This window comes from Lepus europaeus, chromosome 2, assembly GCF_033115175.1.
Source record: "Lepus europaeus isolate LE1 chromosome 2, mLepTim1.pri, whole genome shotgun sequence".
NCBI lineage: Eukaryota > Metazoa > Chordata > Mammalia > Lagomorpha > Leporidae > Lepus > Lepus europaeus.
In genome coordinates, this window is record NC_084828.1 from 11,508,938 (window position 1) to 11,529,916 (window position 20,979).

The 20,979-nt window shown below is 43.2% G+C and overlaps 2 protein-coding genes across 10 annotated transcripts in view; one reads left to right on the forward strand and one right to left on the reverse strand.

Annotated features, from left to right (window-relative positions):
* Positions 1 to 7,368, reverse strand: part of SON (SON DNA and RNA binding protein) — a 33,712-nt gene extending 26,344 nt beyond the window's left edge. For all 5 annotated transcript variants that reach the window (XM_062205749.1, XM_062205759.1, XM_062205767.1 and 2 more), the window contains exons 1-2: positions 7,284 to 7,368; positions 4,179 to 4,345 (exon numbers count right to left, since the gene is read on the reverse strand). In XM_062205749.1, coding sequence (XP_062061733.1) covers positions 4,179 to 4,345; positions 7,284 to 7,360 — 244 coding nt within the window. In that variant the 5' untranslated portion in view covers positions 7,361 to 7,368. The remainder of the gene's footprint in view (positions 1 to 4,178; positions 4,346 to 7,283) is intronic.
* A 32-nt stretch (positions 7,369 to 7,400) lies between these two features.
* The window catches only part of GART (phosphoribosylglycinamide formyltransferase, phosphoribosylglycinamide synthetase, phosphoribosylaminoimidazole synthetase), a 30,928-nt gene continuing 17,349 nt past the window's right edge, over positions 7,401 to 20,979 (forward strand). The window contains exons 1-10 of one of the 5 annotated variants that reach the window (XM_062205836.1): positions 7,401 to 7,474; positions 10,541 to 10,724; positions 12,277 to 12,372; positions 12,819 to 12,993; positions 14,145 to 14,256; positions 14,884 to 14,952; positions 17,238 to 17,363; positions 18,560 to 18,647; positions 19,231 to 19,316; positions 19,506 to 19,674. In XM_062205836.1, coding sequence (XP_062061820.1) covers positions 10,580 to 10,724; positions 12,277 to 12,372; positions 12,819 to 12,993; positions 14,145 to 14,256; positions 14,884 to 14,952; positions 17,238 to 17,363; positions 18,560 to 18,647; positions 19,231 to 19,316; positions 19,506 to 19,674 — 1,066 coding nt within the window. In that variant the 5' untranslated portion in view covers positions 7,401 to 7,474; positions 10,541 to 10,579. Of the gene's footprint in view, positions 7,475 to 7,541; positions 7,603 to 7,662; positions 7,684 to 7,744; positions 7,906 to 8,211; positions 8,270 to 10,540; positions 10,725 to 12,276; positions 12,373 to 12,818; positions 12,994 to 14,144; positions 14,257 to 14,883; positions 14,953 to 17,237; positions 17,364 to 18,559; positions 18,648 to 19,230; positions 19,317 to 19,505; positions 19,675 to 20,979 lie in introns of those variants that run through there. The other 4 variants (XM_062205818.1, XM_062205826.1, XM_062205801.1 and 1 more) reach the window with 4 other exon arrangements.

Here is a 20,979-nt window from a genome sequence, read left to right on the forward strand (position 1 = left end):
CTCCAGTCACAAATTCTAAAATTATCTTTTAATCCTTATTGATATTGAAGTCCCATGGCACTTGCCCTAGAACAGAATGCCTGCTTTTTATCCTAAATCAGTCTATCAAATACTAGATGAAAGGCCTTGACCAAGATACTGACAGTGAGCCTTCTTAGAGGTGATAAAATAAATTAGAAACATACAAAGTGGGACCTTCACCGCAGCGTAGCAGGTTAAGCCACCTGTGACACTGGCATCCCATATGGGCACCTGTTTGTGTTCTGGCTGTTCTGCTTTTGATACACATCCCTGCTAATGCACTTGGGAAAGCAGCAGAGAGCCACCCACATACAAAACCTGGAAGAAACTCCTGGCAGCAGCCTAGCCGTACAGCCATTTGGGGAGTGAACCAGCAGATGCAAGATCTAACTCTGCCTTTCAAATAAATGAGTAAGTACAAAAAAAAAAAAAAAAAGAAACACTGCCTGACAGATAAGGTCTCAGTAAAGGTGATTGCTTCTATATGGTATGCAAATATCTGAACAAAAATAAAACTTGAATTCTTTCTTATCAGATCTATTGTACTCTAGTAAAAGTAACAACCTCCCCTCCAATATTTTGCTCATCTAAAACTACTAAGGAGTGGCTGGTGTTATGGCACAGTAGGTTAATCCTCCACCTGTGGCGCCGGCATCCCATATGGGTGCCGGTTCTAGTCCCGGCTGCTCCACTTCCAGTCCAGCTCTCTGCTGTGGCCTGGGAAAGCAACAGAAGATGGCCAAAGTCCTTGGGCCCCTGTACCCACATGGGCGACCAGGAAGAGGCACCTGGCTCCTGGCTTTGGATTGGTGCAGCTCCAGCCACTGCGGCCATTTGGGGAGTGAACCAACGGAGGGAAGACCTCTCTCTCAAATAAATAAATAAAATCTGGAGGAAAAAAAAAAAAACCTACCTAGGAATCATTTTTTTAAATACCTCTATTTTTAAAAATTATCAGTTAAGGGGCCAGCCCTGTGGCACAGCAGGTTAACGCCCAGCTTGCAGTGCCATCATCCCCTATGGGTGCCAATTCAAGTCCCAGCTGCTCCACTTCTGATCCAACTCCCTGCTAATGTACCTGGGAAATCAGAGGAGGAAGGTCCAAGTGCTTAGGCTCCTGCACCAACAAAGGAGACCTTGAACAAGCTCTTGGCCTCAGATGGGCTCAGCTCCAGCTGTTGCAGCCATTTGGGGTGAACCAGAGGATGGAAGACCTCTTTCTCTGTCTCTACCTCTCTAACTCTTAAATAAATAAAATATTGAAAAAAAAAAAAAGGCAGTTAAATTAAATCTTACAGATCGCAAAAAAAGCTGGTAAGAAATGCCAGTCATTAGCAGAAAAATATAAGCCAATAACACATGAGAAGATGCATGCCAAGGCAATTTTTTTAAGATTAATTTATTTGAAAGGCAGAGTTACACACAGAGGGAGAGCCAGAGACTTCTATCAGCTTGTTCATTCCCTAAATGGTCACAACAGCTGGGACTGGGCCAGGCTGAAGCCAGGAGCCTGAAACTGGGTCTCCCACATGGGTATCAACTTCTAAAGCACATGGGCCATGTTCCACTGCTTTACTAGACACATTAACAGGAGGCTGGATCAGAAGTAGAAAAGCAGGGGACTCAAACTGATATGGTATACTGGCATTACAGATGGCGGCTTAAACTGCTGTCCTGCAAAGCCAGTCCCCTAAGAAAACATTTTCTTCATTCTACTCATTTTCTATTGCTTATTGCAGGATATCAAATGTTAGTTAAGTTATACTCCAATAAAAAAAAAAAACACAAAAACTGTAGCTAGAACCATGAATCTAAACAATGCTTAAAATCCTTCATTTCTAAACATAAATTTATTTATTTGAAAATCAGAGAGCTAGAGAGACAGAGAGGCAGAGGCAAAGAGAGAGGAGAGAGAATCTTCCATCCGCTGGTTTACTCCCCAGATGGCCTCAACAACCAGAGCTGAGCTGAGCTGATACAAAGCCAGGAGCCTCTTCTAGGTCTCCCACGTCGGTGCAGAGGCCTAAGGACCTGGGCCATCTTCTACTGCTTTCCCAGGCCATAGTAGAGAGCTGGAATGGAACTGGAGCAGTCGGGACTCGAACTGGTGCCCATATGGGAAGCCGGCACTGCCAGCAGTGGCTTTACCAGCTATGCCACAGCACCAGCCCCCATTATGATTTTAAGTGTAGTGGATATGAAATCAAGACAGACGCTAGGTTTGGATTTTAAAGTAAAACCTCTTATAGTCTTAAAAATCACTACAGGGTAGATATTTGGGTTAGCAGTTAAAGAGACCAGTTATGTAACATGGCAGGTACTTGGGTTCAATACCTGTCTCTGGCTCCTGACTCCAGCTGCCTGCCAGGTGCAGATCCTGAGACCGTACTGATGGCTCAAGTAACGGAGTTCCTGCCATCCATGTGAGAGACATGGATTGAGCCCCAGGCTCCTTGTTTCAGCCCTAGCCAGGGCCGCTGTGGGCATATGTGCAGTGAACCAGCAGAGTACTCTCTCTCAAATAAATCAAAATAAAAAAAAAAAAAAAACTGACTATAGATTAGGTCCTGGCTATCGTATTTCTCAAAACCAACATTCAGGGGCTAGCGTTGTGGGGTAGTGCATTAAGCTGTGGCCTGCAATGCCAGCATCCCATGTGGATGTGGGTTTCAGTTCCAGCTGCTCCACTTCTGATCCAGCTCCCTGCTAATGCACCTGAGAAAGCAGAATATTGTCCAAGTGTTTGGGCCCCTACAACCAGAGGAAACCCAGATGAAGCTCCAGGCTTCTGGCTTCAGCCTAGCCCAGCACTGGCCACTGCAGCCATTTGGGTAGTGTACCAGCAGATGGAAGATATCTAACTCTCTTTTTTAAGTCTGCCTTTCAAATAAATAAATCTTAAAAAAATAATAATAATAATAATAATATTCAATAAAAACCCACACTCAAGATACTATCCCCTAGACACTAAGTAACTCAATAAAGATAAAACCATATTCTATGAGCAAATTAAACAAACCCTCTCTAATGTTCATGGTTCAGTACAATTACATTTTCAAAGGTTTTTTTTTTTTTAAAGATTTGTTTATTTAAAAGAGTTGCAGAGAGAGCGAGAGGTCTTCTATCCGCTGTTTCACTTCCCAAATGGCCGCAGCCAGAGGCAGGTCAACCTGAAGCCAAGAGCCAGGAGCTTCTTCTGGGTCTCCCACATGGGTGCAGGGGCCCAAGGACTTGGGCCATCTTCTACTGATTTCCCAGGCCATAGCAGAGAGCTATGGATTGGAAGTAGAGCAGCTGGAACTCAAATCAGTGCCCATGAGAGGCTGGCACTGCAGGTGGCAGCTTTACCTGAAATGCCACAGCACCGGCCCCTCAAAGGTGGTCTGAAACAACAAAGTCTTTAGTAAATCAAAGATAAACTCAAGAGCCAATGTTATAGCACAGCAGGTTAAACTGCCACTTACAAAGCCGGCATCCCATATCACATATTAGCGTGCCACTTTGAGTCCTGGCTATTTGGCTTTCCATTCAGGGCACTGCTGACACACTGAGGAAAGCAAGAGAAGATATCTCAAATGTGTGGGTCCCTACCACTCACATGAAAGACCTGGACAGAGTTCCAAGTTCGTGGTTCTAATTTTTTTTTTTTTTTTTTTTTTTGACAGGCAGAGTGGACAGTGAGAGAGAGAGACAGAGAGAAAGGTCTTCCTTTTGCCGTTGGTTCACCCTCCAATGGCCGCCGCGGTAGCGCGCTGCGGCCGGCGCACCGCGCTGTTCCGATGGCAGGAGCCAGGTGCTTATCCTGGTCTCCCATGGGGTGCAGAGCCCAAGCACTTGGGCCATCCTCCACTGCACTCCCTGGCCACAGCAGAGAGCTGGCCTGGAAGAGGGGCAACCGGGACAGGATCGGTGCCAAGTTCATGGTTCTATCCACTGCTGCCCTTTGGGGAGTAAACCAGCAAACGTAAACTGTCTTTCCCATCTGCTTTCAAATAAACAAGTCTTTTAAAAAGGCAAAATTTGAATTTACTGAAGTTTTAGATTTAATGAACATTTAAATACCTTGCAGTCAATAAATAATTCTATTAACCTTAAAATTAAACAAAAAATAAATAAAAATTTAAACTGAAAGAGACACCTGATCATCTCCAACTTACCTGGCTTACATCGTAGTTCTGTATCTAGGACCCCAGAAAGGACTTCTTCTATCTTCTGCACTATTTCTTCATTTGGGAGATTCCTGGCAGAGGCAGCTGCATCACCTGCCTGGTTTCCTTCAACAGGTGTATTTGTTTCACCATTCAGCTGGCCTTCACTCCTTCCACTGAACAAGAAAAGATATCAAATTTATGCTTTATCATACCATACCAAACCAAAAAAAACCCTAACTAATATATTTATACATTACGGTGCCCATATGTTTCAACCTTTTCCTATTTCAGATGTTCATCACCAACAGAGCTCCCTTCACACTATTTACTTGCAATTAGAACATGTTCATTTTTACATAAAAGTTTTCATAATTATAAGTTAAAAAATTCATTAAAACAGGTTTCTAAGCACTCTCCAGAACTTTAACTTGAGGCTTTTGGGTTTTCTATACAGTTCTCTAAAGGGAGGAAAAGTTGTTAAAAGAGTTCAACCACAAATCTAAAGAAAAATACAAGATCTAACATGGTAGAAAAATATGGGCACAGATTACAATTACCATCAACAGTAGCAAGAACAAAAATGTTGGCCACAGACCCACTGATTAAAAAGAGCAACTTATAGTCTCTTAAAGAGAAAAATATATTTATATGACATTTACCAACTTACCTAAAATACTATGCAAAACAACAACAAAAAAACTGATGTTCAAAAAAACTCACATAAATCAAGTGACAACTCATTTATACTAACAGTAACAGCACAGACAGCTTAGCATGTCTTCAATTTACAGAGCCAGAAGACTCTTAATATAAATTCTTGTCATTCACCTAGTCATTCTATTTTTAAATTTGTAAAATTTTGAAACATCCAGTAATTCAAAAAACGGCTCAACTTTAATTCAACTTCAATTTTCAGCTACATGGAAACACATAAAAGAATTATGCTCCAATATCTCATAAAAGTCTGAAGGGCCAAAAGCAAAAAAAATTCCGCAAACTTTATGTCATTAAGGAATATTTGGCTTTCTAATACTATGAGTCATGTAACATTAATTAACAACTATTGACTATAAACTAGTGGAATACCTTTTTTAACTCACTTGATCCCAACAGAAATCTAAGGTCACCACTTAGTTATTCTGATTTTAGACAGAGAAGCACAGAGAAGAAACTTAGCTGAAGATCACACAAACTAGTAAGAAATAAACCTGGTATTCAAAACCAGGTACTAAACCATCTATATGCAACAGACAACTTGCTATTTGTCAGCCTCACCACCTTGCACTGATGAATGAAAAAGCACAAAAGAAAAACATCTCACTGAAATGGCAAGTAATAAAAAATGTTTTTAGGTAACGAGTTCTGGATTATAAAGAATCTGCCTATTTCTCTACAAATTTGTATCTCTCTATAATTTTCTTTTTAGATTTTCCTTCTGGAGCACTTTTACATGTTACCTAAGTATTACATGAGTACACACTTAATTATCACTCTTAATATCAGAACACTACAACTTTAAGACAGTTTAAGAATTATGACTTCATATTAAAGCTACAAGGATGTTGATCACAATTGCTGAAAAGCAAATTTCAAACAACCAAAATATGGGACACTGAATATCTACAATAGAATTCAATGCCACCATGTAGAATATTCAAAAGATACCATGACAAACAAACCTATTCACATATCAGGTGGAAAACAATCAATACAAAACAAAATGACAGTTCACAAAATACACATGTAATCTATATGCACAAGGAAAAAAAACTGAAAGCATGTAAGAACATCAATGAATAATAGGCTGTTTCCTATGTTTTCTGAATGTTCTACAATAACAGCTCATTTTCTAACAGAAAAACTGAATTATATACAGGCTTATTAACATATGCAAGCACAACTACTTATGGCATGTAACTAACAGTTTCCAGGAAAATTTTATTTCCTTAGGTCAGATCTCTTCTCATCCTAAAAACACACCAGCTTTATCACAAAATTCTAAAGAGCAATATAGTAGGATGACACATGTCCCACTTAAAACATCATCCTGTACAAACGATTCCAGCAATAATAATATATCTCTGCCCCGAGAATCCTACGTCAGGGCTCTTAATTCCCAACTGTGTTTTCGGTGGGTTTTCAAAATCTCCTACTGCTCTTGCTCTCGACTTTCAAAAGCCAATTAGCAAAACTACTTGAACTTAAGAAAACTAGTTAGGTTTCACTATTTCTTTCCTATATCCCTGCTTTCAAGGAATTGTATTTTATACAAGCCAGAATCTAAAAGACCAGCATTCACCAACAACATTTTCTTCCCTGTGTAAACAACCTCCTCTGGAAATCTTTCCCCCTTAGAGTAACGTGAAACCAAGGAAACCCCATGTGAGGTCTAACAGCAATAGCCAAGACAGCGTGGTGGTCGAAGATGTCAACGGAAGCAGGGTGACAGACTACACACAAAGTCCACTTTCATCAGTCTTTCAAAATTCCCTCCCATCCCAACCCGAATATTTTTCTCCCACAGACTAATACTATAGGTGAACTGTTTGAATTTAAAACTCTAGCCAATGCTGCGTGGTGGAAACCACAGGGCACTCGGACCGAATAATCGAATTACTGGATCCCGACCCCGAAACGGCCCGAAACTTGCAAGAATGGAGATTTAAGATTACCCAAGAAACGGCCGTTACAGACCCTTTCCGGTCACCGGCACCGGCCGGCGAAATCCGCGGAGGCGGAGAGGGGGAGGGGAAACGCGGCGGCGGAGGTGGAGCTGAGGAAGGAACTAGGCCCGTCGCTGCCGGACAACCAGGCCTACAAGTAGCTCAAAGACCGCGGGCGACCGAACGGGAAGAAAGAGCGAACATCCTCACTCCGGCTTCCAGGAGGGAGTCTGGGCTCACGGCTAAAAGGGCGAAATTCCAAGGGGAGGAAGGGAGGGAGCGGATGGGGGGTTGGGGGGGAGGGCCCGGAAAATGGATCCCAGGCCCAGGCGGGGCCGTAGCGGAGCCTGAGCCGAGGAACGACGGCGTCTCTGAAGAGAGGTGCCAGGGAAGGCTAGGTAGGGCCCTAACGGCCCGTTCGTAGCAGAATGGCCTGGGAGGCGATTACCTGGAAAGCTCCTGTTGGATTTCCCGGAATTTACTGACCACGAAAGACCTAAAAATCTGCTCGATGTCGGCCGCCATGGCGTCCGCTCCGTTCTCTCAACTCCTCCTCGCTAGTCCTCCAGGCTCCCAGCATGCCTCGGGAAGAGGCGCAGCGGCCAATTCCTTCTCTCGCCTTTCTGATTGGCCCCTACGGTGCGTCCGGCCCGGCACGCTCCGCCCACCGGCCAATCAGCGAGCGCGGCCCCACTCTCCTCTGCTGTTTCTGAGCCGCTTCGGGTAGAGGTGCTGACGTTTGCGCCGCGCACGACTGTGTCCGCCATGTTAGTGTCTGACGCAGGCGCCATTACAGGAGCAGCAGCTCTGGCGGCGGCCCTGTCAGCCTAAGTTGTCACCTGCCTACGGTGCTCGGGGGCTTTAAAAGGCTTGCTCTAGCGAGAAAAGGGGGCAAGGAGGGCGACGGGGTGCCTGGCACGGGCCGCCCGAGCGTCTGCGGGGCACGTCGGCGACTTGCCTCCGGCAGAGAACTAGCCAGCCTCCGCCCCCACTGTGGTGTGAACACGAAGAGCCCATTTTTATTTCGTGTCTCTCCCGCTGCCCTCTCGAGCGGCCTCGTCCTGTCAGCTGTAGGCCTGAGGGCCCGCGTCCAAAGCCTGCGGCTCGCCCAGGAGCCCAGCGCGTCCCGACACGTTCGCAGCTAGCCGGGCAGTTCCGAGTCGCGGCGGAGCGCACGGCTAGCGAGACGCGGGCCTGGCAGCGTGGCGCTCGCACTCCTCGGGGCCCAGGGGGCTCCCGACGGGGCGTGCGGACGCTCCGGGGCGCCCCGCACCGCGGCGTCCCCGCGCGGGGCCCCGGGCCGCGCCGGCCGGTGGGGCGGGGCCCTCGGCGGGCGGGCGGGGCGGGGCGGGCGGCCGGATCCCGCGGGCCACTTCCGGCGAGCGGGCGCGCGCGGCGTGGTCGCCCGGCGGCGGAGCGTGAGCCCTGCGGCGCGTGAGTGGGGTCCGGCCTGGCCTGGGCTCGGGGGTGCAGCGCGGGGAGCGGGGCGCAGCCCCCGGGAGAGCGGCGCCGCTGTGCACGGCTCGGTCCGGCGTTGGAATAGCGGCGGGCGGGGTTGGCCATGTGCTCTTGTTGCCGTTAACCGCGCCCGAACGTTTGAGCGGTCGCGTTCCGGGCTTTGCGAGATGCCAAGGGTTTTTCGCAGCTTCATGGCTTTTTTGGGCTGGAACCCGAAGTCGGTGTACTTCGTGTGTCATATCCTCTCGTTTATGCCCCCGTCGTCTCAGGTTCCATGTTCTGCTTTATGCACCAAATCCTTTGGAATCTGACTCCTTTATACTGTTTATATTATGGTTACCCTTTAAGACGACTGAAGCCCCAGAAGGTTAAAGCCCCTCCTGACCTCCCAGCTAGGCGGGGGCGGTGGGCCTCACCCTAGCACAGGCCCCTGAACCACTCCTGACCTTAGTGCCTGCTACCCGGGCGATACTGTATTTCGATGACCGTCCACAGTAAGCAGGAAAAACTTCCTTCACTGACAAACTAAATATGTGCCACGTTGTCTACATGCAAAGATTTTTTGTGTGTATTTCACATATTTCAGTACATAGAGCAAGTGCACTGTCCGTCTTCCATTAGGCCAAAGTAGCTTTTTCTTATTTAGCAGATTTTTTTTCCTTTACTCAAATTTTTCATGATCATCATCATTGCAACTGTTAAGAGTATGTGAAGCAAGATTGCTTCAGTTAGAATCCAGGCTCCACCAGCTGTGTGACCTACAGCAAGCTAAGGGAACCAGGCCCCCATGTCTTTTATGTGTTAAGCGATGATGATAATGGTGTCTACTTCATAGGATTCTAATGTAATGGTTTGAAAACTTGTTTCACTCCCTCAAATATCAACTTTAGGTAAAAGTAACCATGAACTATAACAAGTTAATTTTAGTTATGAGTGCTAGAAATTGTGCTGATTTTTCAGAAATGTTATTTCAATTTATCTTCACATAGCCATGGTCACACTGTTAGCTTGAGACAATAGCTGGTCCATCCATTTTGCTGAGATCCAAATGCCAGAACTAAAGTCACATGTGTTAGAATTTAATTTCTGCTTTCTCCACCAATTGTCTATCATATTGCTTAAAATAGGGGTCAGCAAACTATAGCCCACATGCCCAATCTTTTCTTCCATGTTTTTTGTACAGTCTATTAAATAAGAATGCCTGGGAAAAACAATGTTCTTATCACGTAATTATCTGAAGTTCAACTGTATAAAGTTTTATTGAAACAATCGTTTTATTTTGTTATTCTGGCTTCCTATTGCTTAGAGCACTGATAGGAACTAATCTCCTACCTGTTGTAAATTTTGTGAACATTGGCACTTTTGTCAATATTCTCTGGCTACTTTCACAGAGTGGATAGTCTCAAGAGACCTCAAGGCCCTCAAAACCTGGTTTACTATCTGACCTTTTACAAATAAAGTTGCTGATCCCTTGCCTTCAATATTTATTTCACTTTGTGATACACATAAAGTCTGTTACCTGTAGGATCTCAAGGTTTAAAAATGGACATGTTAAATTCACTTTGATTCACTTTTTTCTTAGCTAAGACTTGATTATTAAATCTAAAAGTGAAGCCCGATGAAGTGAGATTATCAGTTAACGAGCTGTAAAGGTCCATTTTCCATTTCTAGCAACACAATACTGAGTAAGTTACAAAAAGATTCGTTTAGCTTACAGTTGAAGCAGTCTGCGGCCAAGGGGCAGTAGCTGGTGAAGGCCATCTTGCTGGCAGACTCCTGAAGTGGCAGAGGGCATCATGTGAAGAGATAGGGAGCAACTGTGTGTTTGTATCTGGTCTCTCCTTTTTATAAAGCGATGGGGGAAGTAGTCACGGGGCTGCACCCTAATGACTATCCAGTCATCCTATAATCACATCTAAAGGCCCAGCCTCTAACCGTTATTGATCAGATTCAGTTCCGCCTTCCTAATGCTACACTATGGGGATTAAACTGCAACTGGTGAAGCTCAAACCCTAGCAGGAGCTAAATCACCATTCACTTCGTAACCTACTTCTTTTGAGCAGTCTGCCTAATTTTTAAAATACCTCTCTTTCTGACTGTAATCTTATGTGTTGAACTATGAATTCTAGTTTTTCAAAAGTGGGTGAAAAAATGTCACTTGTACAAGTAATTAAATCATATTGGGGACTTGTGATTTCTAAAGTGTGTACATTCTGAATTATCAACTGTGGTTTGCTTTTCATGCAGGTTTTGTTTTCCTTTGGAATTCCTGCTTTGCACACTGCAATGACGGCCCGAGTACTTGTAATTGGCAATGGAGGCAGGGAACACACACTGGCCTGGAAACTTGCACAGTCCATTCATGTCAAACAGGTGTTGGTTGCACCGGGAAATGCAGGAACTGCCTGCTCTGAAAAGATTTCAAATGCTGGTAATCATATTTTGTTTTTCTTACTTTGAGAGGCAGATAAAGTGGTTGACAGGACTTTCTGCTGGTTCACTCCTCAGATGTCCACAGTAGCCGCCAGCTGAGACTGAAGCCAGAGCCTGGAATTCAGTCCAGATCTCCCACATGGTAGCAGGAACTCGATCATTTGAGCCATCACTGGTTGACTCCCAGGGTGTCCATTAGCAAGAAACTGGATTCAGGAGCTAGAGATGGGTATTGAATCGAGGTACTAGGATGTGGCATCTTTTTTTCTTTTTTTTAAGATTTATTTATTTGAAAGAGTTACACAGAGAGAGGAGAGGCAGAGAGAGAGAGAGAGAGGTCCTCCAAATAATTGTTCACTGGAGTGAACCAGCAGATGGAAGATTTCTCTCTCCCTCTCTGTCCTCTTTCTGCCTTTCAAATAAATTTTTTTTAAATGAAAATAAATAGATACCTTGTCTTGTAACCTGTCCCTTTGTGCAGAGTACCTTGAGATGTCAGCATGTGTAACAGTGGTAGTCCAGATACAGTGAAGCCAGAGAGCCCCTACAGAACCCATCCATGCTCACATGTGGTTCATACTACTGCTCATTACTTAGGACTCCATCAAGAAAGAAAATGTACCTGGCTTCTAAGTGCAGAACAGAGGTGCATCTTGTTGTTGTTGTTGTTGTTTTAAAGATTTATTTATTGATTTGAAAGGCAGAAATACAGAGAGGCAGAGGCAAAGAGAGAGAGAAGTCTTCCATCTGCTAGTTCACTCCCCAAATGGCTGCAACAGCCAGAGCTGGACGGATCCAAAGCCAGGAGCATCTTCCAGGTTTCCCATGCGGTTGCAGAGGCCCAAGGACTTGGGCCATCTTCTACTGCTTTCCCAAGCTACAGCAGAGAGCTGGATTGGAAGTGGAGCAGCCAGGACTTGAACCAGCGCCATATGGGATGCCAGCACTGCAGGCGTCAGCTTTACGCACTACACCACAGCGCCAGCCCCAAAGCTGCATCTGAAAATCATCATTCAGTTCTTAGCTTAAAATGCTTTGCCTGGAAGAGATCCCGCCTGACTCAATGAGAGTCTCCCAATTCACCTCATATCAGATTTGCTTAATTCTTTGATGTTTGCTATTTATTGCTTGCATATTCATCTTAAATGTAGGGACCCTGTTTGTATTAACATCTTAATGCTAGTACCTAGGAAGTAGCTAACGGATAACTCAGTTTTCAGTAGGAATGAATGATGTTAAAAGACGAGTTGTAAGTATGTTCTGTGTGTTTTTTGTTTACAGTCAACAGTGGTGGCATGTACACCATGATTTATGGTTTTTTGAGTTTACTGGTACCTTCGTCATTTAACTGGCTACAGTGATTACCAACAACTGAACTTTAGTGCCTAGCCTAAAGCACTCTTCTGAATTTCTCATGGTGAAACTGTCATCTATGTTAGTAAAACCAATAGTCAACAGGCGTAGGACAGGATGGCATTTAGTTTTTACTTTATCAGTTACAATTTACGTAAACAATGTTTTTGTGAATGTGATGTGTTTTCTGTTCACAGCCATCTCAGTCAGCGATCACACTGCCCTTGCTCAATTCTGCAAAGATGAAAGCATTGAGTTGGTGGTTGTGGGACCTGAGGCGCCTCTGGCTGCTGGTAAAGTTCATTCTGTTTTTTGTTATGGCATACACAGTGCCAGTGGGAGCTCAGGGATCCTGTCATCCAGTTCATTTTACAGATGAGGACTTGTATAATATGTTGCCCAAGGAGTTTTCACCATCTTGAATTTTATGGATTCAAGACTTTCTTCCACCTACGTCTGTAATATGATAAGTTATAGATCAAATTTGCAGACATGGGAAGCATTTTATGTATCTTTGTTCTGCTCTGATCTAGGGTCTATTTAATAATCTGTATATGCAGGTACAATAAATATCTTTTGCTGGATTTCAGTCACCTATTGATAGCATTTTATTTATACCTTACTCTCTCCCACCAGAGATCTACCTTGTCTAAACACATATTTAATGTAATCCTGATTTGTATTCGCCCCAAAAAGCTAGAAAAACCCTAGTTTACTTAAACTACTTTTGCTTCTGTAGGAATTGTTGAGAATCTAACATCTGCAGGAGTGCGATGCTTTGGCCCGACAGCAAAAGCCGCTCAGCTGGAGTCCAGCAAAAGGTTTGCCAAAGAGTTTATGGATCGACATGGAATCCCAACTGCACGGTGGAGAGCTTTCACCACGCCTGAGGAGGCCTGCGGCTTCATTATGAGGTGTGTGGAAGGCCGCACGTGAGGCGCAGTCGTTTCTTAAGGTAGTTAGGTGTGCATGTCGCCATTGTGTTGAACGTGCGGTTCTAGGTCCTTAGACTGTCATGAGTTTATGGGAAAATGATTTTTGAAAAAATATCCCCAATGAATACTAGGTAAGTTACCCTTTTCCATTATCATAAATAAACGGAATTTTATGTGTATATATTAGATAATATTGTAACCTTGCAAAAAGATGGAATTTACCGAGTAGCTCTTAGGGGGAAGATGCACCTGTACTACAGTCTGCTCACAGCCAAATTGACATCAAGAATATTGATTTTTTTTTTTTTTACATAAATAATTAACAAGAGTGAGAAGATGACTGCTTGGTCATCTACCACCACAACTCCAATTGTACATCTTAAAATCGAAAATCCTTTTTTCTATTATTTGGAAAACATTAAGGAATTAATGACTGTTGGTAGACACTTACCTTTGTCTTTTTTTCGTTGACACTTCCTACTACCTGGTTTGTTTTCTGTTCAGTCAGGTCAGTTTCATTCTTTATTCATTCTTCATCCTACAGGGTTTCTTTGACACTGAATATTATTATTTCCTAGTAGCCAGATGCCTTGGGTAAGTAACAGTTTGTTACTTACTTTGGGTAAGTCTCCTTCTAGTTCCCCAGTCCCACTAGGGAGGTTCTAATGTGTACTTCCAAAAATGGTCTGTGTGTCTGCACTTATTTACGTTACTCTTACATAACTGTATCTCCTACTTAAATGAGAGTATGATTTGCTGCTTTATATCTTCAAGATCACTGCGTATCTACTCTATGCATCTGCTTATTCCAAAGATTGTGCCTACATGATCTCATTATAAGTAAAAAGAAAAAAGCAAAATTGTACAGAGGGACTTCAAAAAGTTCATGGAAAACAGAATTAAAGGATGGTTCCAACTTCCCACGAAATTTTTGAAGCACCCTCATATGTACCATATGATCATATGGGGGATAAAATGCTGTCGAGAAATATGTCAAGAGTGTTGGCATAATAAATAATTTTTTTCTTTTCTGCTTTTCAGTTACTAAATAGTATATCACTACAAAAATCCCATTTAACATTTTCACTTGTAAAGGTTTTATTGAGTGTGAAGGTTTGCTCTGTTCACAGCGCAGACTTCCCTGCTTTGGTTGTGAAGGCCAGTGGTCTAGCAGCTGGGAAAGGGGTAATTGTTGCAAAGAACCAAGAAGAGGCCTGCAAGGCTGTCCAGGAGATCATGCAGGTAGGTTGATTCTTCTGGAAAGTTTCATTTTCTATTCACAGTGGGCAAATAGCTTCCAAGTTTACAAAATGATACACAAGCACAGAGGCAAATGTGCTTTTTTAATAAGACTGTGTTGTAGTCCATCTCAATACAGTGGCTATTACAAACACATCTACGCTGAAAGCCAAACCGTGATTCTGTTCATTTGAGTTAAGTTCTGACATTCTTTGTTATCTGCTTCTGAACAGTAGAAAATCCTCAGACTATAAAACATAGTAATAAATTTGCATGAGGACAAAAATATTTGTCTTGTGTGGCCCAGTCTAAGCAAGTGGAGTAATCAAGAATAAGGATTAAATATTAAATGTTAATGAAAATATCTATTTTTCCTTTATTTGAAACTGGAAAACCAAATCCTCAGAAGAGTGTTATGTTTATTTCATCTGTACCAATTCAGCTCTGCAGCATCATCACATAAAAAAATTTGGAAATGTGAATATGTTCATTTTAGTCTTGCAGAGACAAAAAAAGAAAATACTAGCATTTTGGGTCTTTTTACAAATGGTGAACTATGACGAAAGTCATTTAAGTAAATATTAAAAGCTTAGAACTCACCTAACTTCTTTTGTTCAAACCTGCAATTAGGAGAAGGCTTTTGGAGCAGCTGGAGAAACAATTGTTATTGAAGAACTCCTTGAAGGAGAAGAAGTGTCTGTACGTATATTCACTTTTTGACTATATTCACTTTTTTTACTTTATTCACTTTTTTTTTACTTTTATGAAGTATAGAAGCTGTTTCCTGATGAATGTGCTCCCTCCCCCCCTTAAAAAACTTAATTTAATCTGGCCACTTCGTCTAAAAAACACAAACCCAACATTTACAAAGAAATTTGAATACCTTAAGTATTTGAAGTGCAAAATGAAAAAAGAATTACTCTTTCTGTAACCATCCCCACTGCATTAATGGGAAGACTTGGATTTTTTTTTTTTTTTTTTTTAAGATTTATTTATTTATTTGAAAGAAAGAGTTACACAGAGAAGGAGAGGCAGAGAGAAAGAGGTCTTCCATCTGCTGGTTCACTCCCCAATGGGCTGCAACAGGCGGAGCTGCACCGATCCACTCCGGGTCTCCTGCGTGGGTGCAGGGGCCCAGGCACTTGGGCCATCTTCTACTGCTTTCCCAGACCAGAGCAGAGAGCTGGATTGGAAGAGGAGCAGCCGGGACTTGAACCAGTGCCCATATGGGATGCCAGCATTGCAGGAGGCAGCTTTAGCCACTATGCCACAGCACCAACCCCAAGACTTGGATTTACCCCACGTGCTATTAAGGTTCTGAATTAGTCAGATGTTGCTGCTTGAGCAGCTGTTTGGACACCAGTTGGGTGCCCAAGTGCTGTATCAGAGTGCCCGGGTTTAATCCTGGCTCTGTCCCTGATTCCAGCTTTCAGGAGGCAGCAGTGATGGCCCAAGTAATTAGATTCCTGCAGTCCACACTGAGACCTGGTTTGAGTTCCTGGCTCCAGCTTCCCAGGCTAGGCCACAGCCGTTATGACTGTTTGGTGAACCAGCACATGAGAACTTTTTCTCTGCCTCTCAGATGAACAAAGACTTTTTTAAATTCATGTTTTTTGTCTTATATACAATTTACTGTACAATAGTAATAGAAATAAAGTCACCTTGAATAGTTTTAATGCCTGGAAATTTTAAGAGCAGAAAGGATGAAATATTTTACTTGCAGAGTAGTTTGGTTTTTTTTTTCCCAATCTACCTAAAAATTACAGATCCTTCAGAAGTTGAATATAGAAGAACTCTGTTGGGTTTTTTCAAGATTTTGTTTTTTATTTATTTAAAAGGTAGAATCATAGGAGGAGAGACACAGAGAGAGAGATCTTTCTGCCAATTCACTCCCCTAAATGGCCGAAATAGCCAGGGCTGGGTCAAGCTGAAGCCAGGAACTTCTGGGTCTCCCACATAGGTAGTAGGGGTACAAGTACTTGGGCCATCTTTTGCTGCTTTTCCTAGGCCATTAGCAGTGAGCTGGGTCGGAAGTGGAGCAGCTGGAACTTTAACCAGCGCTCATAAATGCTAGCCCCAAGAACTTGTGTTTTTTGTTTTTTTAACTTTCCTTTTTGAAAGACAGAGACAGGCATACATATATGGAGAGATCTTGAATCCACTGGCTCATTCCCCAAATACCTGCAATAGCCAGGACTGGGCCAGGCTAAAGCCAGGATCCTGGAACTCCATCTAAGTCTCCCATTGGGTGGCAGAGACCCAATTACTTAGGCCATCACCTGCTGCCTTCCAAAGTATGCATTAGCAGGAAGCTGGAATCAGAAGTGAAGCCAGGGGGCTGGCACTGTGGCTTAGCACGTAAAGCCACTGCCTGCAGTGCTGGCATCCCAGAAGGGCACTGGTTCAAGTCCTGGCTGCTCCACTTCCCATCCAGCTCTCTGCTATGGCCTGGGAAAGCAGTAGAAGATGGCCCGAGTCCTTGGGCCCCTGCACCCACGTGGGAGACCTAGAGGAAGCTCCTGGCTCCTGGCTTCGGACCGGCCCAGCTTCAGCGGTTGCAGACATTTGTAGAATGAATCAGCAGATGGAAGGTCTCTCTTCCCCTCCCCCCTTTTCCCCCTCACGCCCCCTCTCCACCCCCCCTCTCCTCCTTTCCTCTTCTCCTCCTTTCCTCCCTCTCTCTCTCTCCCACTCTCCCCTCTCTAATTCTACCTTTCAAATAAATAAATAAATCTTTAAAAAAGAAAAAAAAGTAAAGCCAGGACTTGCACCAGGCATTCAGATATGGGATGTAGGTGTTGCAAGCGTCATCTTAACAAACACCACCCCATACAGGATCTGCTTGACGTGTGCAGCTTGGGATGAATGCGATTTGTTAACTTTATCATTAAAAAGAAACTTTAAGAGATCAGATATGTATAATTCACCTTATTAAATTGTGTGTACTTTTTGGCATTTAACAGTGAATCCTTTTGTCTCCATAGTGTCTGTGTTTCACTGATGGGAGTACTGTGGCCCCCATGCCTCCAGCACAGGACCACAAGCGATTACTGGAGGGGGATCTTGGCCCCAACACAGGGGGGATGGGAGCCTATTGTCCAGCACCTCAGGTACTTCCCCAGGGCTCCCCTAAAATTCAGTAGTAATGGTCCTCTTAAAGAGCTCTTATGTGTAATGCTTTTCTGGTTATTTTGTTTGTTTTGTAAATTGTATTACTTATCAGCAGGTTGATTTTTTTTCTATTAAAAGTAGTCTAGTCTCTAAAACTAATCTTTTCTAAAAGCTCTTCAGGAACTATGTTAAGACAGTCTAAAATGTAGGATGTGTTGAATAGCTCTTCCTGTCCTCTTCTCTCGACACCCAATTTTCAACCAATGGGAACATATTAGAGTCTAGAATTATCTTTCATTCATCTCTGGATATCCACAGCCCAGCACATGAGTGTTATATGTATGTGAGCATTATAAATTGAGAACTGAGTCAGACCATAATCTATTCTTCTGGCCTTTCCTTGTTTCCAATTTCTGAACAGCTTTTCTTAACAAAAGTCTGCATTATTGCATTATAACTAAGTTCGCACTCCAAAACTTTCATTGTTCATGATCATAATTGTTTCTGCTGAAAGCACCTTTTGCATGTTTTTATTGAGTAAAAGATGAAAAGCCAAATTCTTTTCTTTTTAGGACTTTTGAAATTACAATTTGGTAATAGTGATTTTAATTTAAGAACTATCTCAGTCTTATTTTCAAACTAAGCTTATAAAGTCAGATGCATAAGTACGTAGGCTTATAAAGTATGTGTAGAGCATTCTATAAGTATTTACAAAGGAGCCTCCTGGCAAGAACTTTCTTCATCTTTATTATATTTCAGAAAAATATTTTTTGGTGAGCTTATTTAAAAGCATATGACAGGTGATTTAACAAGTCATGTTAGTCATGAAATGTGGGTTGGCACTGATACTTTGACAATAAACATGCAATCCCGCCTCTGCTTATTTACCAGACTCAGGGTATATATTAGTTAAAAATTAAAGTTATGGTATTTTCTAAGACACTGAGGTGCATTTTAAAGAGGGGAGTAAAGGGTATACAGCTATGTTAGGCACTGCAGTTGGCACTCTATCTTCCAGTTCTTTACTGTTCTCAACAAGTAAGGCTAATGGACCTACCTGATGGAGTTGGGAGAATTTAGAAAGTTTATGAAGTGCTCAGCCGGTCTTAGGTACTAAAAATATGATAGTTCATGCCCTCTTCATAGAATTTTTCTTAATATCAGTAACACTTAAGTATCACTGTATGTTCCTCAGGTTTCTAAGGATTTGTTACTGAAAATTAAAAATGCTGTTCTTCAGAAAACAGTAGATGGCATGCAGCAGGAGGGCACTCCTTACATAGGTAAGCACATTGATGTTATTGTTGACATTGTTTGCAATAGAGTAACTTTGCACTGTTGATTAAACTTCCTGGGCCAGCATTGTGGCATAGCAGATAAAGCCGCTGCCTGCAACGCCAGTGTCCCATATGGGCTCTAATTTGAGTACTGGCAGCTCCACTTCCGATCCAACTCCCCTGCTAATGGCCTGGGAAAGCAGCAGCAGATGTCCCCAACTACCTAGTCCCCTACCACCAGCGTGGGAGACTCAGAAGAAGCTCCTGGCTCCTGACTCCTGGCTTTGTCTGGCCCAGCCCTGGCTGTTGCAACCATTTGGAGAGTGAACCAGCAGAGAGAGACTCACTCTTTCTCTTGCTTTCTCTCTGCTTCTGACTTTCAAAATAAATTAATTAATCTTTAAAAAAAAAAAAAAAGTTTTATCTTTTTGCAGTCTTTTTAATTGGCCACGATTGTAGCATTTATGATCACTTATGATTATTCCAAAACTATGAGTACCAGAAATATTTATTCTAGATTTTATACTCCTAATGCAATGTTTTCATTATAGACTCCTTTTTCTCTCCTCTTTTTTCGTTTTTAATCAAGGAATTCTGTATGCTGGTATAATGCTGACTAAGGATGGCCCAAAAGTTCTTGAGTTTAATTGTCGTTTTGGTGATCCAGAGTGCCAAGTAGGTAACGGTAATTGAAGATGGTATTACTTTGTAGAATCTGTGTGTCATTTTAACCTCGGGATTTATCAGCCTTGAAATACTTATCTTTAAGAAATACTTAGAAGTTCTGCCAGTGGCCTGGTGAATCAAAATGTCTTAAGAAAACAGGAAGTTATCTCAACTGCCACATTGATTGTGTTCTTCCAGGTGATCCTCCCACTTCTTAAAAGCGACCTGTTTGAAGTGGTTCAGTCCACCTTAGATGGCCAGCTCTGCACTTCCTTGCCCGCCTGGCTAGAAAACCATGTTGCGGTTACCATTGTCATGGCAAGTAAAGGTTATCCTGGAGCCTATACCACGGGTATGGAGATAACAGGTGAGTACGAGGGAAGGAGGGAGGAGTGGGTTTCAAGGTGACAAGTGACCAGCGCAACAGCACGCCTCCCTTCCATACTAATGCCTGTTTGTATTCAGGGAATGAAGCCACCAGAAACCTTTCAGATGTTTTTTGTTGTTGGTTTTTTTAATTATTTATTTGAAGACAGAGTTACAGAGAGACAGAGACAGAGAGAAAGAGAGAGAGGTCTTCCATCTGCTGGTTCACTCCCCAGATGGCCACATCAGCCAGAGCTGTGCCGATCTGAGGCCAGGAGCCAAGAGCTTCTTCCAAGGGCAAGGACTATCTTCCACTGCTTTCTCAGGCCATAGCAGAGAGCTGGATCGGAAGTTGAGCAGCCAGAGCTCAACTTTCTTTCCCTGTAACTCTCAAATGAATAAATCTTTTAAGAAAAAAAGTTAGCAGTTGTAATATTAGGGAAAAGATAATTGAAGAGTGTGCTTTGCACAGCCCTGATATTTCGGCTATTAAGAAAGCAACTTTCCTTGAATGACTACAAAAAAAGATAGATGTTTGGCCTAGCAGTTAAGAGACCCTTGTCCTGTATCTGATTGCCTGGGTTCAGGTCCTGGCTCTGTTCCCAATGCCAGCTTTCTGCTAATGCACACCCTAGGAGATAGCAGGTGATGGTTCATTTAGTTGGCTCCCTGCCACCCTCTTGTGAAATCTGGATTGAGTTGCAAGCTTCAATCTTAAGTTTGGCCTAGCCCCAGTTGTTAGAAACTCGAGTCAGGAGCACAGACAGGACTTGAACCCGTTCTCTTTCATATGGGATGCATCCCACATAGCACTTTCATTTTTTAAGGATTTAAGATTTGAAAGACAGTTACAGAGAGTGTGAGATCTTCCATCCTGTAGTTCACTCCCCAAATAGCCATAACAACTGGAGCTGGGTTAAATTGAAGCCAGGAGCCAGGAGCTTCTTCTGGGTCTGCCACGTGGGTGCAGGAGCTCAAGAACTTGGGCCACCTTTTTCTTCTTTTCTAGGTGCATTAGCAGGGATCTAGATCAGAAGTGGAGCAGCCAGGACTCTAGTGGGTACCCATGTGGGAGCTGATGCCCATGTGGGAGGCCAGAGCTATAGGCTGTGGCTTTACCTGCTATGCCACAGCACCTGTCACACCCCCTCCCCCAAGTGGCATCTTAACTGCTACACCAAGTACCCACTGAAAATTTTTTAGAAATTAAGACAGAGATCTGTCCACTAGTGTATTTCCCTAATGCCCACAACAGCTAAGATTTATTTATTTTGAAAATTGGAGTTACAGGGAGAGAAGGAGAAAC